The 23,006-nt window shown below is 30.9% G+C and overlaps 2 protein-coding genes and 1 long non-coding RNA gene across 3 annotated transcripts; 2 read left to right on the top strand and 1 right to left on the bottom strand.

Annotated features, from left to right (window-relative positions):
* Nucleotides 1–6,178: 6,178 nt before the first annotated feature.
* Nucleotides 6,179–9,353, top strand: LOC108833809 (casein kinase 1-like protein 10). Its single transcript, XM_018607207.2, has 14 exons — nt 6,179–6,414; nt 6,514–6,554; nt 7,041–7,110; nt 7,195–7,343; nt 7,423–7,518; nt 7,586–7,656; nt 7,738–7,799; nt 7,876–7,939; nt 8,018–8,102; nt 8,179–8,305; nt 8,416–8,492; nt 8,565–8,628; nt 8,693–8,787; nt 8,955–9,353. The coding sequence occupies exons 1-14, from the start codon at nt 6,339–6,341 to the stop codon at nt 9,177–9,179; spliced, it is 1,302 nt and encodes a 433-aa protein (XP_018462709.1). The 5' UTR covers nt 6,179–6,338; the 3' UTR covers nt 9,180–9,353.
* Nucleotides 9,354–11,660: 2,307 nt separating this feature from the next.
* Nucleotides 11,661–13,350, bottom strand: LOC108833810 (cytochrome P450 89A2-like). The gene has a single exon (XM_018607208.2). It carries the CDS (start codon nt 13,304–13,306, stop codon nt 11,813–11,815), a length of 1,494 nt encoding a protein of 497 aa, XP_018462710.1. The 5' UTR covers nt 13,307–13,350; the 3' UTR covers nt 11,661–11,812.
* Nucleotides 13,351–14,169: 819 nt separating this feature from the next.
* LOC130502261 (uncharacterized) lies at nt 14,170–16,062 on the top strand. Its single transcript, XR_008940192.1, has 4 exons — nt 14,170–14,442; nt 15,097–15,206; nt 15,453–15,630; nt 15,731–16,062. It is a non-coding gene; the product is annotated as an uncharacterized LOC130502261 (long non-coding RNA).
* Nucleotides 16,063–23,006: the final 6,944 nt, after the last annotated feature.

Below are 23,006 nucleotides of genomic sequence, written 5' to 3'. Positions count from 1 at the left end.
CAAATATCAGTTACATGTAATTTTTTAAAAAATATTTGCATAGATGCGCAGATTAAACACATTACTTTGTTGTATATCTATATTATTAAACTATATATAAACTATTTATTTTATATACAAAGATGATATCCGCGCGGGCACGTGGATCTGATTTTAATACTTATTAAATTAGTATATTACAATCTATTCTCTTTAACAAACCAATTCATATGTAACTCTAAATTCTGATATATGAACCAAATTTAAAATAATAACCAAATGGCCCAATTCAATAATTTAAATTATTAGCTAATTTTTTTTTAAACTCTACTTATTTTTAATGTTTCTATCTAAACATGTATCTATTTTAGAAAATTTCAATATCAAATGTGAACCTTATATACAACTTTGATTTAAAATATATTATATTTTAATAAAATCCAAAAGTATTCTTATTACTAATAAAAGACAGTAAACCATAGAAAGATAAACACAAACTTCTAATTTATAAAGTTCAGAAGCTAAACACATTGAGTAACACAAACAAATGTCAAAACTGAATAACTATAAATATATAACAAAAACTTATACCCGCACGGGTGTGCGGGTCAAAACTCTAGTTTCAAGTTAAATCGTCAATTTTCATTATATAACTTTAAAATCATTTGGGTTAATTCGGTTTAGTTTTAATTTGGTTCATGCCGTTTAGTTTTAATTTGGTTCACTCGGTTTTATTTTATTTCTGTTCATTTTATTTGGTTTGAATATAGTCAAATTTAATTTATGACGCTTTTTACATTCTTTTTTTTTGAACAACCATTTCACTTCATTAAGGCTCAACGAGGCTAAGTGGAGAGAGAGTTTGAATTATACAATGCTGATTTTGTCAAGGCATCAGCTATCAGCTGTAGAGTTCAAGCTCCTAAAAAGATGAGAAAAGAAAGTAAAAGAAAACAAAGAAGGGAGACAGTTTTCGATGTCCAAGTTGATTTCATAGAGTTCGACTGTTGTTTTGAGAGTAGTGTGTTGATAAGCACGTGATTATCTGATTTGAGGCAGATTTGGGTGAGATGTAGAGGTTTGGTCTAAAGCAGAGCTTTACGGACCTCTGCTTCACGGACCGCAATGGCTTTCACCATCAAAGTTGATGCCATGCACACACCATTATGTGATGTTCCATGTCTGAAAGTACCGGTGTTAGGATTAGTGTAGTGCCAGACAAAACCGGCAAAATTATCTTGCGATCTCCAGGCAGCATCCGTGTACAGAGTGATGACATACATGTGGTCTTGATCGGTGTTGCGTGCAGGCCCGTTAACCTTGGCGATGGCACCTTATAATGTTGTACAATCTTAAAAAAATACATAGTCTTGGCCATCCATATTTATATTTAGATTTAGATATTCGAAGACTAAAAAATGATATTAAAGGTGTATCTAAGATATTCTGCTGAGAAATTATATTGACGTCTAGACCGTGAAAGAAAGCTTGAAGAAACATACAATATTATTTCAAACATGTGTGCTGAATCTACAGAAAATAACTTAATATGTGGCACAATATATAAATTTATGTTATATTAAATTATATTTAATATATTATATTAAACTATATTTTTGAAAAATACATTAGTCATTAATTTGTCTCAAAATGAATAGAATATAAAATAGATAATGTTCTAACTTTTAAATATTCATTTACAATAATATCATAAAATTATATATGCACATTGTAATTCTATTATAAAAATTTATTCCTTTTAGTTTTTATTTTTATCTAACTATTGAAAAATAAACTTAATAAAAAATAATTGTAAAAGTTAAAGATATCATTATTCAAAAAATAAAATAAAAAAATACCTTAACATTTGGGTTTATAGATTATTGTTTAGGGTTTAATATTTAAAGGATAAGATTAAATTTATAAATTTTTATAAATAATTTAAGAAAGTTAGTTTAGTCATTTTCATTACAACATCACGTTTGTGGTAAAATTATAATTTTTCCTATAGTAAAATCAAAGAAATATTTATATTTGATGGAATAAATTAAAAGTCATAGAAAACTGAATGTTTATATAAAACCGCAGCACCTGGGTTTGAACCCGGACTGGGTGGTGAACAGTCTAGCGCTCTTAACCGTTTAACTACCGCTCTCTTTGTACATTTGTTTACATAAGAAATACTTTCAAGGTAGTATGTGGCACGTGCCACAGGTGCTCTCTACCTGGGTCCGCCCCTGCCGTGTAGCGTTTGGTCTATTTTATTGTCTTTTGCAGCGTTCACAAGAATCTTAAGCTAGTAGGGAAGCTAGCAGAGAAGATGTTCATGGTTGATTCTCATGTCAAAATAGAGGATGACGACTGGTTAAACTGCACATATAGAAGGTATAAGTAAGTTTGAAGAATCTTTTAAAGTAGATGTATCTAGTGTATTTGTAGAAATTAATAAATGACAAAATAATTAAAATATAAGTATTTCTATAATAATATTTTTTTTCTTTTAGAAAATAAGGTTTCTGTAGCTTTTTTTTAACCTTGAAAACTATTTAAAACACGATTGGCAATTTATATAGTCGTACATAGAAATTAATGTTAAAGCTAGTAATTATATCCCAACAAATCACCCCATAAACTAAGAACATAAAGATATGCAAGGACTGTCATGTTGCAAGATCTACCCTTAAAGATGAGTGTTGTTATTGTGGAGACTGGTGTAATGAAAATGTAAAAACGTTTTATACTCTTGGTGTTCAAAAAAGAAAAACGTTTTTACACCATGTTTGTTCAGAGTCGATACACGTCGAATATGGAACCTGTTTCTTACTACACTGATTGATTTGTGAAAACGATTTTCTAATGTACTTTCAAATCAGTAAGAAGCAACTTATTATGTGTTTATTAGATGCAGTATAATATAATTATTATGTGGGATATAAACTAAGAACATTGTTTCAACAGCAAAGCTGATTTTTGCATGATTTGTATTTACTTGACAAACAATTAGTGGAAATAAATGGAATGTTTGGACATAAATGTATGATATGTTGTGTAAACGGCAACAACAGACAGAAGCTGACCTTGCATTCACATTTTTTTTCTTTAGAAGCCGACCTTACATTCACATTATTTATCATTGCCCCCATACTCTATAGCCATAGGATTCTTTCTTTTGGCATTACGAGCATTCATAAAGTCAACACTCTTATAATATATATTTTTTTTTACTAAAGACTTTCAATTGCACTGAAATAAATAAATAATACAGCCCAAATGGGTAGTGATTTAGAGGCATACATACCCCTAGTAAATACATGGATCAAAGACCATAATTAAAACTTAATTAGGAGAAGTGAAGGTCACCCGGACCTAAATATATACAAAATTAAAACTTATTGCAATACTTTTGTAGATTATATGGATTATAATATCGTTGAAGGTCATGGCTTAATATCGATTCTCATTTGTCAAAGACCACTATTATAATACTGTTCATCAATATATAATGGCCCGTTTGTTTAGTTATCGCGCGACATGCGACTTACGACCAGTTGCAGGTCGCAGATTGTTGTTCGTTTTGTTGTTGCGTAACATGCGACCTGCGATTGGTTGCAGATCGTTGTTCGTTTTGATGTCGGGCGACCAGTCATTGATTTCAATCCAGGTCACCCGAAAAAACAGCGATTAAAAATTAAGAAAATTTTAGTCGCACAACTTATCGCAGCTCGTGCAACATGTAAACGAACATAATTTTAGTCGCAGGTCGCATGTTTAGTCATAGGTCACACAACACGTAAATGAATATGATCTTAATCGTAAATCGCAGATTGTAGGTCGAACGACACGTAAACGAACAGGGCCAATGTATTCTAAAAAGCAGAGAGAATGGTACTATTAGTCTGGTGACATAATGCAGTAACAAATGTTTATACCGTAATAATGTTCAAGATGGCGGTTAAGTCATAATTTTGTTGGCTGAACCATAAATAGTAAATTTTAACTAAGCTAAAAAGTGTTTTTGAGAAAGAATTTATCACTATACAAACGGTTCAATGATTGCTATTGTCGTTCTAAGAAAAAACGATTTTGATTGTCAAGTTTTTGTTTAATTTATACCACCAACTCTTTACTAACTCGCGTTTAGTCATTTAATCGCTTGGTGCCATTATTAATTTTATCACCTACACAAGTATGATGTTTGTGTATCTTTTGTTTTCTGAGTTTGGACTGCTTTTAACTTTACGATTTTTCTTTTTCAATAATCCGATGTATCCTAACTTCCAACAAGGTGAATCCAGATTTGTGGCGAATGTCTGTTATCGGCCGGAATACGTCTGAGTCACCGGCCTATATTAACAACTTTACGATTTTCGATCAGCAGCAGATAGAAATTAGCCTTTTGTCTATTTTTTCATTTAAATGTATACAATTAGTTGTGCAAAATCCAAGTCTCTTTTAAAAACAAGTTGGCGTTTCGGGGGTCGGTAAAACCAACCTATTACCATGCTTTTAGTTTTCTTGTCTTTTCCAATTAATATTAGTATTAGTTTTGCTTGGGTTTCCATGATCGTTATAATCTGGCAAATTTCTAAAAAGAAAAAGCAAAAACATTTAAATCTTTACTAGCTTTGACAACCATATTAATTAATGAATTTGAAAGTTACTCTACGTCAGGTTGTTCGTAGCCAAGTGGCTGCTGAGCTCTGCCTTCGGGCTCTGACGTCTGGGGTTCGACCCCTACTTACTTCAGTTTGAGGATTAAAAAATTCAAAAAATGACCAATTGACAAAAAAAAAAAAAATTACTCTACAAAAGTATTGCAATAAATTTTGTAGAGTAGACTTAGATATCTAGATATCTAGCTTTTTGTCGGACATATGTATATCTAGCTCTGAACATATTTGATATGTCGTTAGTTTGTTATTTTGTTATAGCATATATATAGGTAAGGTCCTTATGAAAATATTGAAAGAAACAGTTTAAAACAAATGCTTCTTAAAATAATTTTAAAACGATGATTTCAATCTTTTGATTAAGAACCAATAAGATACTTTCATGCACGAATAGAAATGGTCCAACATGTGTGGAATACGATGTGGTTTTAATTCATAGATACAATGATGTTTAAGTTAGAATAAAAGACCATTGTACAACCTAATTTGTTTTGTAGTTGGACAAACAACCCAAACTCAAGTGAGACTCAAAATAAAATAGAAGAGCTCTTTCTCAAAGAGTAATTATCGTTTGTTAGAAAACTCGCCCATTTCTTCATTATGAGAAATGAAGGATAGTAGGTTACATATATATATATACTTTTGCTTCTAAATATTATTTAAAATGAAAATGATACATATTTACATGTATAGGTTAATGAACTTATTAGCACTCAGAGTCTATTCCAAAATTAAGTTTATATCCATTATTTAAATTTGAAAATAAATGTTATTATGATGGAATTGCCTTCAATCCAGCTGCTGGTTTGTGGACCAAATGAAAATTGCCTTCAATTCAGTCATGAATCAGTATTGTTTCCATTTCATATAGTTTAGATATATAATTACTATTAGAAACATTGGGAGTTCCATCTAATCGCACTATGTGAAAAGAAAGTTGTGATGAAGATGACAAGAATACGGATCCAACTCGCAGCACCGCTATAGTTAACCACTTAAACAACAAAGGTATATACATCATATCATAATTCTACACAGAATTTGTTATTTAAGATATACATAAAAAATATCATCCAGACATTTTTTCACATATATTAAAAAATTGATTGAATTGTATTTATGTTTTTATTAATGTCATCTATTAATCAATAATATTTTATATAAATGAATATATTTATAATATCAATGCATTTTAAAATTAATATTGAGATGAAAGTAAATATAAATTGCGATAAAATTATAGAATGATATTTTGTCAAAGAAAAAAAAATGCTAAGTTAAATTATACGGTATCAATCTACTGTATTTTCTGAAATGGTAATTTCACATGTGATGCGTAAGTGTAATATTTTTGTAAAAAAAAAACAACATTAGGTATTCGTCATTAGTGTGCTAAAAACTTAATTAATTAAAATAAAGACTCGTTTATTTCGCCTTTCCCGTGACAAAAACATTTATTAATTAAAAATAAAAAGTAAAGAAGAAGATAAGAGTCCTATAGAGACGATATAAATATGTGAAAGCCGTCTTCTTTCATCTTTCTTGCTCCTCCTCGTCGGTCATCGTTTCCGACTTTTCTTTTTTATTTATCTTTCTTTTCTTGTAACAATCTCCTGAGAAAAATCGGTATTCTTTAGATCCCACTCCACACTCTCTCTCCATAAAATCTTAATCGGAAAAAAGAGAAGGATGGAGCATGTCATCGGTGGCAAATTCAAGTTGAGTAGGAAGATCGGTAGTGGTTCCTTCGGTGAAATTTATATAGGTATGTATCTTTAATGAATAATGATTCCTTCACACCTTTTACTTTGTTTTTTTGTTTATTAGTAAACTGACTGTATTTTTTTCTGATTAAATTTTCAAGGGAGTAATGTCCAAACAGGAGAAGAAGTTGCTGTTAAGCTGGTATGTAATGAAAACCCCATTTGTCTCAAATCCTCATTTTTCTTGTTTTATTTTTACATCTTTTTTGGGTAGTTTTAGTACAAAAAACACATGTAATAGTTTTTGATGGTCATCTATAGGTACCTGGAAATGTGCTGAGTAAAATAATTGTATAAAGTTGTTCAATTTTCATACTGAATCAAATCATTTGTAAAATCAATATTTAGAGGTGTTTAGTTTTGTGAATCTTGTAAAAATGAATATAATAAAGGTGAAAAAGAAAATAAACAATCAACACTAGTAGACTAGTAGTAGTAGTTTTGATACTGAATCATCTTGAATCTTTTTTATTCTCAAGTTTTATTTAGACTAGTTTTTATTGAATATCAAAATCTGCAACTCAAGAGTAATAGTTCATTGTTCTCCCTTTCAGAATCTTATTTGATTCTTATTGTTTTTGATAAATAAGCTACATTCCTTACTAATATTATTTTTATTTGTGGCTAGGAACCTGTGAAAACAAAGCATCCTCAACTACACTATGAATCAAAAGTATACATGCTTCTTCAAGGAGGGAGTGAGTTTCTCTTTTCTCATTTCTCACCCTCTTTTCTCATGTTTCAATGGTCTCTGAGTTGATTTTGCTTTCTTTTTTGAGCAGGTGGTATTCCTCATCTCAAATGGTACGGTGTCGAAGGTGAATACAACTGCATGGCAATTGACCTTCTTGGTCCCAGCTTAGAGGACTTGTTCAACTACTGCACTCGCTCTTTTTCCTTGAAAACTGTTCTTATGCTTGCTGATCAGTTAGTAAGTTCCCGCCCCTCCCCCTCCCTTTGATTTCATGATGAGATCATTTACTAAACTCTTCTGTGTAATTGACTTCCAGATAAACAGAGTTGAATACATGCACATTAGAGGATTTCTTCACCGTGATATTAAACCAGACAACTTTTTGATGGGTCTCGGTCGCAAAGCAAACCAGGTTAGACTTTATTGTTGAATGTATTATTATCACATTAGTGATCTTAACAGATTAGATTCAATCTCAGGTGTATATCATCGATTATGGGCTTGCTAAAAAGTACAGAGATCTTCAGACACATAAACATATACCATACAGGTGTGGGATCTATCAATGTTTCCTTTGCAATTTATTTCTTCCTTCTTTTCCTTTAAAAGAGTTGATTTGGAATTTATACAGGGAGAATAAGAATTTAACCGGAACTGCTCGATATGCAAGTGTCAATACACACCTTGGGATTGGTGAGAGCTTTTTGTCTTGTATGTCACACACTTTAATCACTATATGTGAGATAACTCTTTTTCTCGTTCAATGTAGAGCAAAGTAGAAGAGATGACCTTGAGTCGCTTGGTTATGTGCTAATGTACTTTCTACGAGGAAGGTAAAGAGGAAACTATCTTGGTTTGTGCATTTATAGTGACATCGAAAATCTCTTTTAAAACTGTCTTGTTTGTCACAGTCTACCATGGCAAGGTCTGAAAGCTGGTACCAAGAAACAGAAGTATGACAAGATTAGTGAAAGGAAAATGCTTACTCCAGTTGAGGTACCTCATTTATCTATAATACTGTATTTACCTTTTTGTGACTTCTCACTAAACATCATTTTTTCGGTTATTCCAGCTTCTTTGCAAGTCATTTCCCTCGGAGTTCACATCCTATTTCCATTACTGCCGATCATTGAGGTTTGAGGACAAACCAGATTATTCTTACTTGAAAAGACTCTTCAGGGACCTTTTCATTCGTGAAGGTTAGAAAACCTCTACTGCTTTTGCTTCTCCTTCACTATAAAGTTACTTATTGTTTTGGCTGTTAATATTGTTGGGTAATATATATATTCATGTGGATTATATCATGCAGGTTATCAGTTCGACTATGTGTTTGATTGGACAATCTTGAAATATCCTCAGATGGGCTCTAGTTCTAATAGACCAAGGGTTAGTGTTGTTCGGGTCAACGACTCTTAGAAGCTATAGACTCTCATGTATGTGTTATCTTGTATCAACCAGGCAAATCCAAAACAAGCTCAAGACCCTCCAGGACCATCCGCAGAGAAAAGTGAAAAGCCTTCAGGTATAATTAAGTACAATTTGATTCCATGTCCTGCACATGTTTTATGCTCGGATGTTTTGTGCAGAGGGGAAGGATCTGCGAGAAAGATTCTCAGGTGCGGTTGAAGCGTTCGCCAGACGTAATGTATCCAGTCCTGGCATTCGCTCTTCCAAAGAAGTGGTTAGCTTTTTTCCTTTACCTCTTTTCTATATCTTTACTTGTGTTTATGATAAGTGGATGCCTTAAAAGATTTATTGTGCTGCAGTGTTTGGGATTAAAACAAGTATATTTAGTTTACTTGATCATTTTCAAAAGTGCGTTTTGTGATGTTTTGTTGCAATATGCAGCTCGTGTCGGAAAAGACGAGAAACGAGAGTGTGAGGGCGGTGATGTCAAGCAGCCGACCTGGCTCATCAGGTGAGCTGAGTGAGAACCGTTCAAGTAAAATGTTCTCAAGCGGTGCCCAAAAGATTCAACCGGGCCAAGAATCTAAGCCAACCGCAAGGCTTGGGCGTGATGACGCCCTGAGAAGCTTTGATTTGCTTACTATTGGTTCCGGAAAGCGGAAATGAGTCACAGAAAGTGGCCTATCTGGGAAGAAGATGAGAGAAAAGAATCTCTCTCCCTATGTATGTGTTTATATAATATATGTTCGTTAAAACATCTATAAAGTGGTTGTGTATATGTAACTTGTAAGTTGTAACAAGTACTTTGTTTAATTTTTATTAATGTCATTTGGTCAAATACTCAGAACCTGTTAATAGTTTCTTAACTTCTCATGAAGTGTCCGAGCTGAAAGGCATGATAATGTTTGGTCTGAAGCTAAGATTTAACTGATCTGCGGAGACAGTAGAAAGCCATTCAATCTTGTTTTTAGAGTTTGATGGGCACACTTTGATTCGTATTCTTTTAGTGACTAATACAATGTTGCTAGACTTGTCCTCACCGTTGTTACAGAAGCTGAGCTGTAAGACAACTGATGTAGTAACCGATGTAGTAGATAGGTTGCGGAAGTCTACGTGAATTTGTTTACCATCTATATTATTAAAGTTGAAGTACATTTTGGAGATGTTTGGATACAAGGATAGTATAATAAATGAAATATGTTTGGAAACATGGATAATAGAATAAATGAGATATGTTTGGAAACATGGATTGTAGAAATGTGTACTTTCTTTTATTTACACATTTAGCCATTGTATTTTCAATAAATTAATAACAAATGAGAATTGTTTAGAAACATGAATAACATATTTAATACTTCTTTTTATTTAAACATTTATTATAATAAATTAAACAACTTTCTTTCTATATTTCTTTTTATTTACAATTCTGTCACTATTTTTACAATTTTTTATGGTGAAAAAAAAACTAAACACAAACTCAAATATAAATAGTATATTATATAAAACAATTTTTAAAAACAGTATTACTACCTTATTTAGTTTAGTCAAATATAAAAAATTTAAGAGCTCAATTTGCAAAAAAAATCATAAAATTAATAATAATTCATAGAAAACTAATGCAAAAAATTAAAATTTTGAAACATGGATAAAAGTATATTAGTTTTAAAATATACAAAATTGACTAATCTAATTACCTAAAAACATTTTTTTGTCTAAAATAATCATAAAATAAAATTTAAATTTTATATACATATTTGAAATCAAAATAATAATTTAAAGTTGATTTATATCAAAAATTGATTTAAAATATGCATATATTCAAAAAAAATACTAAAATATTTTCCAATAACCTTTATTAAAAAATGTTCTAAATATATATAAGAAAATTACAACAATATTTATATGTAACATGTTATAAAAAATGTTTTCAATATATCCGAGCTTGAATATTATAAACTTATGTGTGAATTTTGAGTTGGGTTATTCTGGATCTGGATGAATTCGGTTCTTATGTATAGGAACCTAAAAATATTTAAATAACCAATGCATCTAAAACGGGTTCGGATATTTGTTACAAAAATAGCCATATAACCTGATTTGGTCCATGTATTTTGAATATCGTTAGTTATATTATGATACATCTACAATATATAACACTAATTATGAAAAATAAATATCGATGTATAAAAATATATTTCAGGGGTCAATTTAACAAAATATTAGTTGGTTCAGTTGAAATAAATATATTTATAAAAATTATATGAACTGAAAAAAAAATCAATATAAAAGTACTGTAAATTTGGATTCAAAATCATTTCTTTTAACAACAAACTACACAAATGTGTTGATTGGTAATATATAAGTATGTCACATTGTTTAAACAAAATATCAATGTAAGAGTATTGTACCGTTGCGTTTTAAAATAATTTATTTTAACAACAAGCCAAATAAATATGTTGATTAGAGAGGGAATAAAACAAAGCGAGAGAAACACATAGTTTACTTGACACACTTTATATGTAGAATTTATTATAAAGAAAATTTTATTAAGATAAATACATTCAATAATTACAAACAAATAATATATTTCATAAAAATGAAAAATAATACCCGCGCTTTCGAAGCGCGGGTCAAAATCTAGTTGCTATTATAATCTAGTCGATGAAAAAGAGGGTAAAGAACAGAAAAAATGAATCTTGCAATTCTAAAATTTCACTATTCATACTAATAAAAAACTTGCAAATCTCATAGATAGCACTAAAAGTTTTTGTCACAAAATAACATAAATAGTATCCATTAAACAAGAAACAAACTAAATTGTTATAATTCCTTAACCTAATCTTAAACTTATTCTTTAATAATAAATCCTAAATTTTAATCACTAAACTTAAATATAAATACATTTATATTTATTATATAATTTATTTATAAATAAGAATATATTTGTCATTTGACCTTTTAGTGAGTTATTTTGTGTGTGGTTTTCTTTGTGTGCAATTTGGGAAAAAAAATTGCTTCAATGCGATTTGAATGTGTTTTTCATAATTTTATGATATTTGATCTAATAAACCTTTTTTATTTAGCCACCAAAAATATGTTACCGCCCAAAAAGATAGTTTCAAATTTAATTTTATTTGTTTGCTCTTGTTGCAGCTTTGATTGGGGGAGCTCAAGTTCAAAAGATCACACAGATTCAAACACTTTTTCTAGGGAAAAATAAAAACTAGGGAAGCTAGTTTAATTTAAAGCTTCAAGATCACCTCCGAAATCAACAGCTCGGAAACTCCAGTTTATGAACTTCACCTGGGCACAGCAAGAGCCTTAAGTGGATGCTTCATAACGACAGTGAACTCTACTTTCTCCGCCAAGTCAACTTCACAACCTTCGACTTCTCTCCACTCAAACTCCCTCACCATATTCGCCACATAGTACTCCAAGTGCAGCATCGCTAGCCCGATTCCTGGACAGATCCTCCTTCCCGCTCCAAACGGCATCATCTTGATCCCTCGACTTCCGGTTATATCCACCGATTCTTTCCCCATGAATCTCTCCGGCCTAAACTCCATTGGCTCATCCCAAACCGCTGGATCTCTCCCTATCTCCGCCACCATAAAATTAACCGTCCCTTTCTTGGGTATCTTGTACCCTCCCAACACAGTGTCCTCCGTGACACTGTGTGGGAGCACCATGTGCCCCGGAGGATGCCTCCGGAGCCCCTCCAACACCACCGCCTTCAGATACGGCATCTTGTGTGCCGCCTCTTCCTCGATCTCCTTTCCTTCTTCTCCAGCAACGCCTTTGATCTCCTGGTATAGCCTCTCTTGGATTTCAGGATTTTTCACCAAATTGGCCATGATCCATTGCAACGTCGTCGCCGTTGTGTCGGTCCCACCGTTGAGGAACTCCGAGCATAAGCTGACGATCTCGTTCTCGTTTAGCTTCCTCTTCTCATCTGGAAGCTCTAGATCCAGCAGAGTGTCCACATACGATTGCACGTAGTCTTTGTTTTCTTCTTCTTCTTCTCTCTTCCTCCGAGCACGAATCAGTGGGAGCAAAACATCTTCTTGCTCTCTCCGGATCTTGAGAAACTCTTCCCATTTGCTTTTGAAGATTAGTTTCGTCAGCTTAGGGAAGAGATTCAAGATGTTGAATCTAGAGAAGCCGAGAAGCATCCGTCTCTGGACATATCCAACCTCTTTGATCTGTTCCTCATCGAGCTTATCTCCGAAACACATGAGAGCAAGAAGCGCGAACATGGCGTAGTGGAAATGATCAACGACAACGATCGGTTCCTCGCTTCCGTGCTTACGGATTCGATCTGAGAGAATCTCGAGAACCCAGCGACGGGCGTGGGAGTATGATCTCACCCGCGTCGGGTTAAGAATCTCGGACGTGAGGTTTCGGCGGAGAGTCCGCCACGTGGCTCCGTAAATCCCGGAAGTGATGACGTGTTGGTTGCTGGAAGTTATTTTGCTGGTTGGAGCCGCGGGTGGACGGTCGGCGAAAACGGCGCCGTTTAAGACGAGTGCTTGGTGAGCTAGGGAAGCGTCGGAGATGAAGATAGCGGGACGGGAACTGATACGGAGGGTGATGATTGGTCCGAGACGGTGGTGGACGGAGCGGAGATAGGTGTTGAGACCACTTAAGCCTTGTGGGAGCCACCTGATGGTTCCGAGGAAGGGGAGGAAGTTGGGGTCAGGAGGTAGCTGTGGATGGGAGGAGCATTTACGTAGGAGGAGATGGAGAAGCAGAGATACGGAGAGAGAGACCAAGATGAGTAGCCATATCTCCATTTCTTTGTTTAGTTACTCTTCTTCGTCACTGTAACCTTCTTTTATTATTTGCTTTCTCCTCTGTTCCGTAGATATATAGTTTTATCGTGTGTCGCCAAATCTGTAATGTAATATTTTCTTATTGGTTGGTGGTCAACAAAAACGTGGTACTTAAGGAGAAATTTTTATTTATTTATTTTGGTAGTACTATCTTCCTCCATTTAATATAAAATCTTGCGAATAAAATCTCCTTCAAAATCTGGGAACGTCTGTGGAAAATGTGATATCTGTTTTTCTGGTCGGTGTTCATGGCATCTCCACGAGGAACGAGATCTTCTTTTCTTTCTTTGTACAAAGCTTTTACAGTATATTGAAAATTCAAAATATCGGATCGTACAGCCATGGGCCTAAGCCCAAAAAAATTAAAATCCAATTTTATATCCTTATTTAAAGAGAACGTGCACTTTGTTTTCTTAATTTGTAACGGATACCATTTTCGACTTATGAGTGATCGAATTGTAATTGTAGTTGGATATTAAATTAATCAAAAAAAAGTTTTTTTTTTTGATAAAAAGATCAAAAAAATGTTACATAAATTATCTGTCATTTGATGATTTTTAACTGTACAGACCATTTTATAGTAGTTGTTTATAAATTTGTATGTTAGTATAAACATATATTAATACATTAATTTTTTAAAAGAAATATTTTATAACAAAACAATATGTCATATTTTTCAAATCTATTTATCTTTCAGTTTAGTTTATAGGGTAATTGCAGTGGATATACACAAAAATAATAAAAATTAGGAGATTGGTATTTCACTGTTCAACTTTCGATTATCTCCAGAGTATTCCTATAGGCTAGTAGGTGGTACCCCTATATACATTTACCCCATCTTTGTTCTATCATCTCGCACAAAAATCTTAGCTAATAATCATGGCCATGAAGAAGGACAACAACCATACTAGCAACGTGCTGTCATCTCCGACCAAGCGATTAAGATTAACGAAGCCGTTGCCGGAGGAATTGTCTCAGAAGCCGGAAGTGGAAGCGAGGAAAGAGAGGAGGTTGCGGAGACGTCAGTAGTGGTAGCTGTGGATGATGAGAGCGGATCAAATTTGGTAAAAAGAACTTCTAAAAAAATGGATCTGGAGGTATGATCACTCATGTATTAAAGATTAAGTTATTGGGATTTGTTTATAAACATGGGAAAAGATAAGGCAACAAATCTGATTCTTCTAATTTTGATGATGTTAGTTGAACAGATTGTACTGATGTGTTTTTTCATGGCCTTGCTAACATCTTCGCTTTTTCTGATTTGTTATTTATGCTTTTGTTTCTCTTATTTGATTTGTTTTGAGTTATGGGTTTACAATGATATTTGTTTTCAATGATGATGATGAGGATGGTGAACTGTTTTGTTTTCTGGATTTTTCTGATGTTGAATATCTCTACACTATTAGGATATGGCAACGGGCCAAGTGCGTAATTTCGTTTATCCTCCTCTGTCCAACTAGTTAATTAACTTATTTTTTGCATTGTTTCCTAATTAATTTTTGTTTTATGGTTTTCTAGTCAATTTAGCCTTAGTTTATATGCCTGATAAATTCAAGAGATACAACACTTACAGAAAACATATAAAATAGTTAAAGTCTTAGAATATAATTTAGATACGGAATTATTGATTTTAAATTAAATTATGAATTATATTTATATGGAAGTTTAAACATAAATTAAAAATAATAATATTTAAATATCGATACTATAACATGATTTTTTTGAATCAATTGGTCTGCTATTTAACATAGGTATCCGTAAGGATCTCGATTCCACGGCGAAGGATCTTCAGGTTAAAGTGAGAGCGGAAGGAACCGAGCTCGAACCATCTTGACTATCTTCTTCCACAACAGCTACAGAGGTACTTATCATCATCATGGGTTTTTGATCTTCATCAGTGATTGTCTCTGTCATTTGTTAGTGTCTGAATTTCATCTTGATGACCGACCTGTCTATTATTCTCTCTACTTCCCAATTTTAATGTTTCAGTTCTTCTCAATCGCTCCTTTGCTCTCAATGCTCTCAATTATAGGACTTGTATCATGTTTTGCTTCTTCTCTATTCTCTTGTAGAAACTGATTTGGTGTGCATTGCTTTTTTTGGTTAGGTTTCTCTTCTGCTACAACGTAAGAAAAGACAATGGATATATCATATATTCAAATTATTAACTGAGGATGATGATGATGACACGGTTTTGATTTTACATGACGAAGAAACAATGCATGCTGCGGTCCAACAACTTTATAGAGTTAATCCTCATAGTAAGATGCAAAGGACAAACAGAGGTATATATTTCATCTTGATTTATCTGAAACTGTTCTGGAACTGGTTATATTTGATAGTGATGTGTCTATGTTATAATTGTCTCTACTTTCCTATCTGTAGCACAAGTGATTGGGGACTAGCCAATCACGTCTTCATGAGATACTTTCCTACAGGAATCAGCTGATTGAGAACCACCCAGATTTTAGTTGTAGTCAGCTTAAGGCTATGAAGGTTTTACATTCACTGACTAGTATAAGAATGTGGTCTCTACTGTACAAGGCATCAATTCGACATCTCCAAGAAGATTCTGGGAATCGGCAAACGTTCTTGAGTTATGAAGATAACGAAAACAAAGTTCTTTATTTGGAGTTTGTAACTGGTGAAAGCAGAGATGCCTGAGTGAATCATAAGGAAAGAACTTTAATCTTTTTTTGTGTTGTTTTTGTATCTTATCTTGAATTCTGAATCTTGTTTAAGTTGTCTTTGAATCTTTTATGTAGGACACTTTGAATCAGTTGAAATATGGTAACAGTGGCAGCTTAATAGGGGTCTAGTCTAATTCTGATAATATTAGGGGTCTTGATACTTAGAACTATCACATTTGGTTCGATTTGGACAGCATAAAACCATGTCATTCCTACGTCTCTAGTTATAAAATACCAAATAGAAATGTGTGTATGCTGTGATGCTTGAGTCAGAAGTTCTTAGTTATAAAACTAGCTAATCTTACGGACTTAAAAATATTTTTGCCCAAGGGTCCTTGGTTATATTGAGCCTGTCCTAGGTAACACTAGTTGTTTTTTTTTGCCCTGGTTAATTATGTTATTACATACTATAAAAAACATTACATAACATTACATAGATGATATTACAACTAACAGTTCTATATGTATCTTATAAAGATTTTCGTCTAACTGCATCATTCTGAGATGTGCTTTCTGACGAGTACCCTTGCGGCTTACCAAAAATCTATTGTAAGCTAAATCTCCAATATTCTGCATAATTCGCTTTCTCCGAGGATTAAAACTAAGCCTCTTAGTATAGAAATAATAATGAACCTTTGGTCAAACCACTAGACCAAAGGTTTCCACCACTAGCTGGTTTACTGTTCATAAATAAATCTTACAAAATAATTTATATATAGATATAAATATAAATGTTATTTTACCGATTTAAAAATAAAATAAAACTAAAAATTATAAATAATTATTTATTATTTATTTTGTTTGACTTAAAAATATTTATTTTAATTTTATTTTATTTAAAATAAGTAGAATTAAGTTAAAATGAACAATTTCATTTATCTCATAAATATATATTTAAAACTAGAATTCTCAGTAGTGCTTAAATCTCATTTAAAATTTAGCTTACCCAATCTTTTGTAAGTGGTTTCACCTTTTGATCAATAAATATGAAATTTCATCAAAAAAAAAATTCATTGAAAATTATTTATTTTATTTATCTTAATAAATCAATTATCATAGCAAAATTATTGTATAAAATTTAAATCAAAATAAATTAAATAAATTAAAATTTTGATTAATTATTTATATACCCTTATATCCAAGTATGCATTATAAATTATCTGAGAAATACTATAACATTTGAACTATACCATGTGGCATCAGTACTACAATAATCTTTAGAATTCTTAGAGAAATAGATTGATCTATCTAGACATATACTATATTTTTATTAAATTAACTATAACATTAGTTATTTAATGTTAATAATCATTCATTATTATCTTAAATAAAAGATATGAAATGACCTAGTATGATTAAAAATATTTGATTATGATTTTGAATAATAAAGATTGATAACAATTTGTGTATCTTTTTCTTGATTTTTTTCATTATTAAAATAAATTAAAAAAATCATATTCATAAAAAGCGGCACACTACAGTTGTTTAAAATTAGGGGAAAAAATCTTAATCTTGAATCTGTTTCACTCCAGTTTTATTCCAACTATGGAATTATTTCTTATATATATTAATTGAGAAACATTACAACATTGTTTTTGTAGTCACATGTTACCATGAAAACGAAATTCAGAATTCTTAGAAAATACGTTGGTTCATCTTAATTATATTATATTTTTTATTAAACTAACTATCAAATTGATAAGTAGTATACAAAAGAAAATTCTCGAACTTTTCTTAAATAAAAGTTACAGAATTACCTAATATGATCAATGCTTATATGGCAATTAATGATTATGAATAATAAATATTTGATAACAATTTTTGTATCTTAGCTCTTTTTGTTTAATTTTATATTATTAAAAGATAGTTAACAATCGCATTAACCATATAATAGATAATAGATTTTTTTTATATGTTATATTTTTATTTTTTTAAATGACTATAATTATTAGGAATTTTAAAATTTCACTTTGAAATTTTTGTGATCAATGGCTTAATTTATTTTGTTATAAAAAGATACAAATAATCAAAAAAATTGTATTAATATGGATTTTTATTTAATAAATATTCAAATTAAATATTATATATATTCAACTAACAACTTAAAGCAAGAAAATTGGATGTATTAATTTAGACGTCCAATTGAAACCCTTCAAAACTATGTAGAATACTAAGGTCAAAGTAATTTGATTTTGGAAATAATACTAAGCTGTTGGTTCTAAAACCATTAAAATTGTTCTCGGAGATGTTGAAGTAAAGTATTAAAAAAAATTGTATAACCTGTTTTGTAATAAAAATTCAATTGATGACCACATTACGATTTTATAGGTAAAAAAGGTGATAAAAATTTTAAACCTAAATCGACTAGGTTTATCGTAAATTTAAAATAAACTTCGGTCCACAATTTCAATTACAATTACAAATGCTCAGCCCAACATATATGTAATTATATAAAAACATAATTATATGCATATTAAAAAAATTCAGTCACATATACATATTTAATTTGTTAATACTATATATTTTTAATTTTTATTATATAAGCTCACTCTACGCAAAACGCATGTCTTATCCTACTAGTTTTGTACTTTAAATGATATCAAACGTTTCTAGTTATCTCGTTCCTCCACTAAACCCTCTCTGAGCATTCTGATATCTTCGTGTCACTTGTCTACCGCATTTGTTTTTTTTTTTGAACAAGACCACCGCATTGGCTACCACGGGCATAGTATCTGTAATCCTGTGTGTAATAACTCACACCATTAGGTTGAAAAGTTGAATAAGTAAACACACAAAACGTGGCTGATCAATCAAAACACCAGATCGAGACTCCATCTAAGAGATCTAGAAACCTCATGGACTAAACATCGTATTACAAAATAATTGAAAGTTCAAAACTTTGCATTGGGGTATGGCTGAAAGTGTAAGAGTCTGGGAGACCAGTGGATGAGAGTCATCTGCCATGGGAGGAAGACATGTCAAGAAGATTATCGGAGAGCTGTTTCTGGTGGTGCACCACCCCTGCACCAGATCTCTATTTTTCGTTCATCGCCGCTTAACCATGATATGTAGGGAGTTGATTAAATGGATAAGTAGTCGAAAAAGAAATCATTGTTTCTCTCTCTTTCAGATATTTATAGGGTTAAATATGTCATTTTAACTTTTCTCTCTCCATTTTTCACTATTTTTTCATTCCTGCAAATTACTTTATCTTTCTCTATATTGTATGCAAATTTCTCTAACAACAAATTTTTTATCGATTCTCAATGTCTTTAACATAATTTATGACTAATTAAAAAGCTCATTCGATATTTGTGACCAAATAATCGTCGGTTTACTCTTAAACCAGTCCATTTCATAGACACCACACCCAGTTAGCATTTGCTTACTCGGTATAATCTTTTGCTGTGGCTAGAGTTTTTTTAACATGACTATAATTTCATTTATATGCAGAAAAAAGGTTGACATCTATTTATAAACCAAGAGCATAAAATTATATTTGTACTTCTTTGGTTTTGTATATACATTCAATTGTCAATTTTGTATTTGGTTTTATGAATAGTAATATTATAGATCTTATTATAATTAATTGAGAATCATTACAATATGTGAAATATGACATTTGTCATCACTAGAATGATTTTTAAATTCTATAGAATATAGGTTGTTTCATATAAACATATTATACTTTAAAAATTAACCATAAAATAAAGTTAGTAATCTACAATAAAAATGTCTACAATAAAAATGTAGATAAGACAAAAAAAATCTACAATAAAAATGTCTTCCTTATTTCTTAAATAAAAACTAATGATCCATCCAGTGTAACTAAAATATATATGACAACTAATCATTTTAATAATAAAAATTTGATAACAATTGATATATTCTCAATCAAATTTTTATTTATAAGAAAAAATAGATAAGACAATCACATTGAAACTGTCAAAGATCTCACATTGAAAACCTAGTGATCAATGATTTTTAAAAATTACTATAGTAAGATACAAATGATCATAAAACTATATGAGTAACACGTGACTTCTTGAGTAACGAGAAGAAGACCAAGTATATCATATATTTATTGTTTTACATTTAAATTTTTATAATTGGATTTTATGTCATAATTGTATTAAGCCATTATGTCATAATTGTATTAAGCCATAATGTCAAAATTAGATATGATCAAAGTCATCGTTTTTAATAAGCATTCTCACCATTTTTTTACTTAGAATGAGTTTGGTGAAGAAACTTAAGAAATCACTTCTCAAATTATGTATATTTAGGTTTTTCAAGAATTGTTTGTTCATGGAAAAACATTGTTTACGAAAAAAACAAATTGATGTGAAATATCTACACATAAATCCTAAAAAGAAAACCCTCGTCCTCTCTTGTAGAGAGAACAAATGAACATTTTGATGCAAGTCACATAACATTGTGTGGTTTAGAATTTGTTCAAAATTAGAAAAGGTCCAAGTTAACTCCGAAAATGTGTGGGATAAATATTTCTTACCACACAAGTAATTCAGTTCATAAATACTGAAAAGATAGCTATAACTAAAATATTGAGTTTTATATTTATAAGTTATGGTCTAAATGGAACAATTAAATCACAAATTGTATATACCCAATCTTAGGATAAGCTAGGATCCAATTATTAAAGGTGTGTCATGAAATCTAATTGTCATATCATCAAAAAGAATAGGTTAAAGCCTATAAATTAAGATGATGATTGACGGTAATTGTACTTAAATGACTGGAAATTTCAAAAAATAGGTTCAAGAAGACAACTAAGTTAAACTGAATATGCCTGAAGCACTTTCAGATTTCACTTTGTACCATGTTCCTAGGATGATTAAACAATACTACATGTAAGGATTATGTGATAAGCATTTTCTTTTAATGATTTGTGTCCATAGTTTTGAAATACATGTGGAGTAGTACATGATAATCCTTTAAACAAAACTAATGGAAAACCATATTGTGAGTGTGAAAATTGGACCCTTTTTAGGAGAATGAATGAAAAGGTATATTATGTAAGTTTACTTATGATTAACCAGGACTGTTCATTGCCACAAGTATGATCGCTTGGAAGAAAAAGTTGAACGAGTTTTTTTTAGATGCTGCTAGTGGTTCCAAGATTTTTGTTCTGTGGTCAGCGCCACTGTACCAAAAGCTGTAAACCCACTTTGGGTCAGTTTCGTAACTTCCGTAACATAAAAGTTAAGCGGGATTACTCTACTTTAACCATGAAAAATGGTTGTTTTTCAAGCAAGAGTTTGGACCCCAGCCCTATAATAGAACAAAACTTAGCATGAGTTACTCAATTGTAATAACATTAAGCCAAGTTCCTTCCCAAATTTAAGTTTTCACATTAAAAACTTATATAAATGGTAACCACTTTCTTTAAATCAACCATTGAAGTTCTTCGCAGAGTTACAACCCCTCTGACCATAGAAGGCTCTAACTTGGACGCTCGCATGAACATATTAACCATTCTAGCTGTCTCTGGTGGTTTCACCGGGACAATATTCAGGTAAACTCGATCTCAAAACAGATTTTCTTTTAATAATTTCAAATTAAGAGTATGAACTTTTAAGAAGGTATGAAGCATAGCCAAAGTTGTCGGAACATTGATTACGATCTCAGGAGAATTCTCATGACTCCATACAAATGTCCAATCACTGATTAAAATATTCAGCGGTGGCGGAGGACGAGGCGTTGGTGATGGCGGTGTGGCTCCCACGTGGTTGTAGAATCTGCTACATTTATGCTGTTGGGAAAAACGTTTGGTTGGGTCGATATCTTTATTCTACAAATGAGTACTGAGTATCAAACAATAATTTCCAATTTACGGATTAACCATAAAGAAGACCTGACGTTTCGATTTTGTCTTATTTTGTTAAAAGAATTTTTAATGTAAAAAAACCCTCAGCTAAGTTGGTTTTGGATAAAAACCCCCCAAACTAAGTATTTAATGAAATATCCCGTAAACTAACTTTATTTAATGAATTAAATTCTTTCAGATCATAATTACCGGTACTACTGGTAAATCTTTAGTTTAGGGGTTTTTACAATAAGTAAACATAGGTCGGGGGTTTTACCATTAAAAAAAAAAAAAAATCCAAAATATAATAATATTACTAAAAATTAGTAACTTTAATTTTCAAAATTAGCATTTTTTAAAAATTTATATAGATATATAAGTTTGATTTTTTTAAATCAACATTATATATGTATAAATTAAAAATGTAAAAACACAAAAAATATAAAAAAATATCTAAAGCTTTACCTGTATTAAAAACTATCTAAAATTTAAAAAAAATGTAAAAGACAAGTAAATATAATTAAAAAAATTATCTTATCTAGTAACTTTAATTTTCACAATTAGCATTTTTAGAATTTCTATAAATATATGAGTCTAATTTTTTTAAATCAACATTATATATGTATAAATAAAAAATGTATAATTAAAGTTATACATATATAATGTTGATTTTTATAAAAAAATCAGACTCATGTATTTATAGAAATTTTAAAAAGTGCTAATTTTGAAAATTAAAGTTAGTAGATAATATATAATTTTTGGTATATTTTCTTGTCTTTTACATTTTTAATTTTTAGATAATTTTTATTACAGGTAAAGCTTTAGATAAATTTTTTTCTATTTTTGGGTTTTAAAAATTTTTAATTTATACATATATAGTGTTGATTTAAAAAAATTAGACTCACATATCTATATATAAATTAAAAAATGCTAATTTTGAAAATTAAAGTTACTAACTTTTAGATAATTTTTTATTTTTTTTTTTTTTTAATAATAAAACCCCTCAACTATGTTTACTTAATGTAAAACCCCTAAACTAAAGATTTACCTGTAGTACTGGTAATTATGACGTGAGAAGGTTTAATTTATTAAATAAAGTTAGTTTGGGGGTTATTTCGTTAAGTATTTAGTTTGAGGGTTTTTA

Source organism: Raphanus sativus, unplaced genomic scaffold (assembly GCF_000801105.2).
Source record: "Raphanus sativus cultivar WK10039 unplaced genomic scaffold, ASM80110v3 Scaffold0474, whole genome shotgun sequence".
In the NCBI taxonomy this organism is placed as follows: Eukaryota; Viridiplantae; Streptophyta; class Magnoliopsida; order Brassicales; family Brassicaceae; genus Raphanus; species Raphanus sativus.
This window is presented reverse-complemented; position numbering and strand designations above follow the sequence as displayed.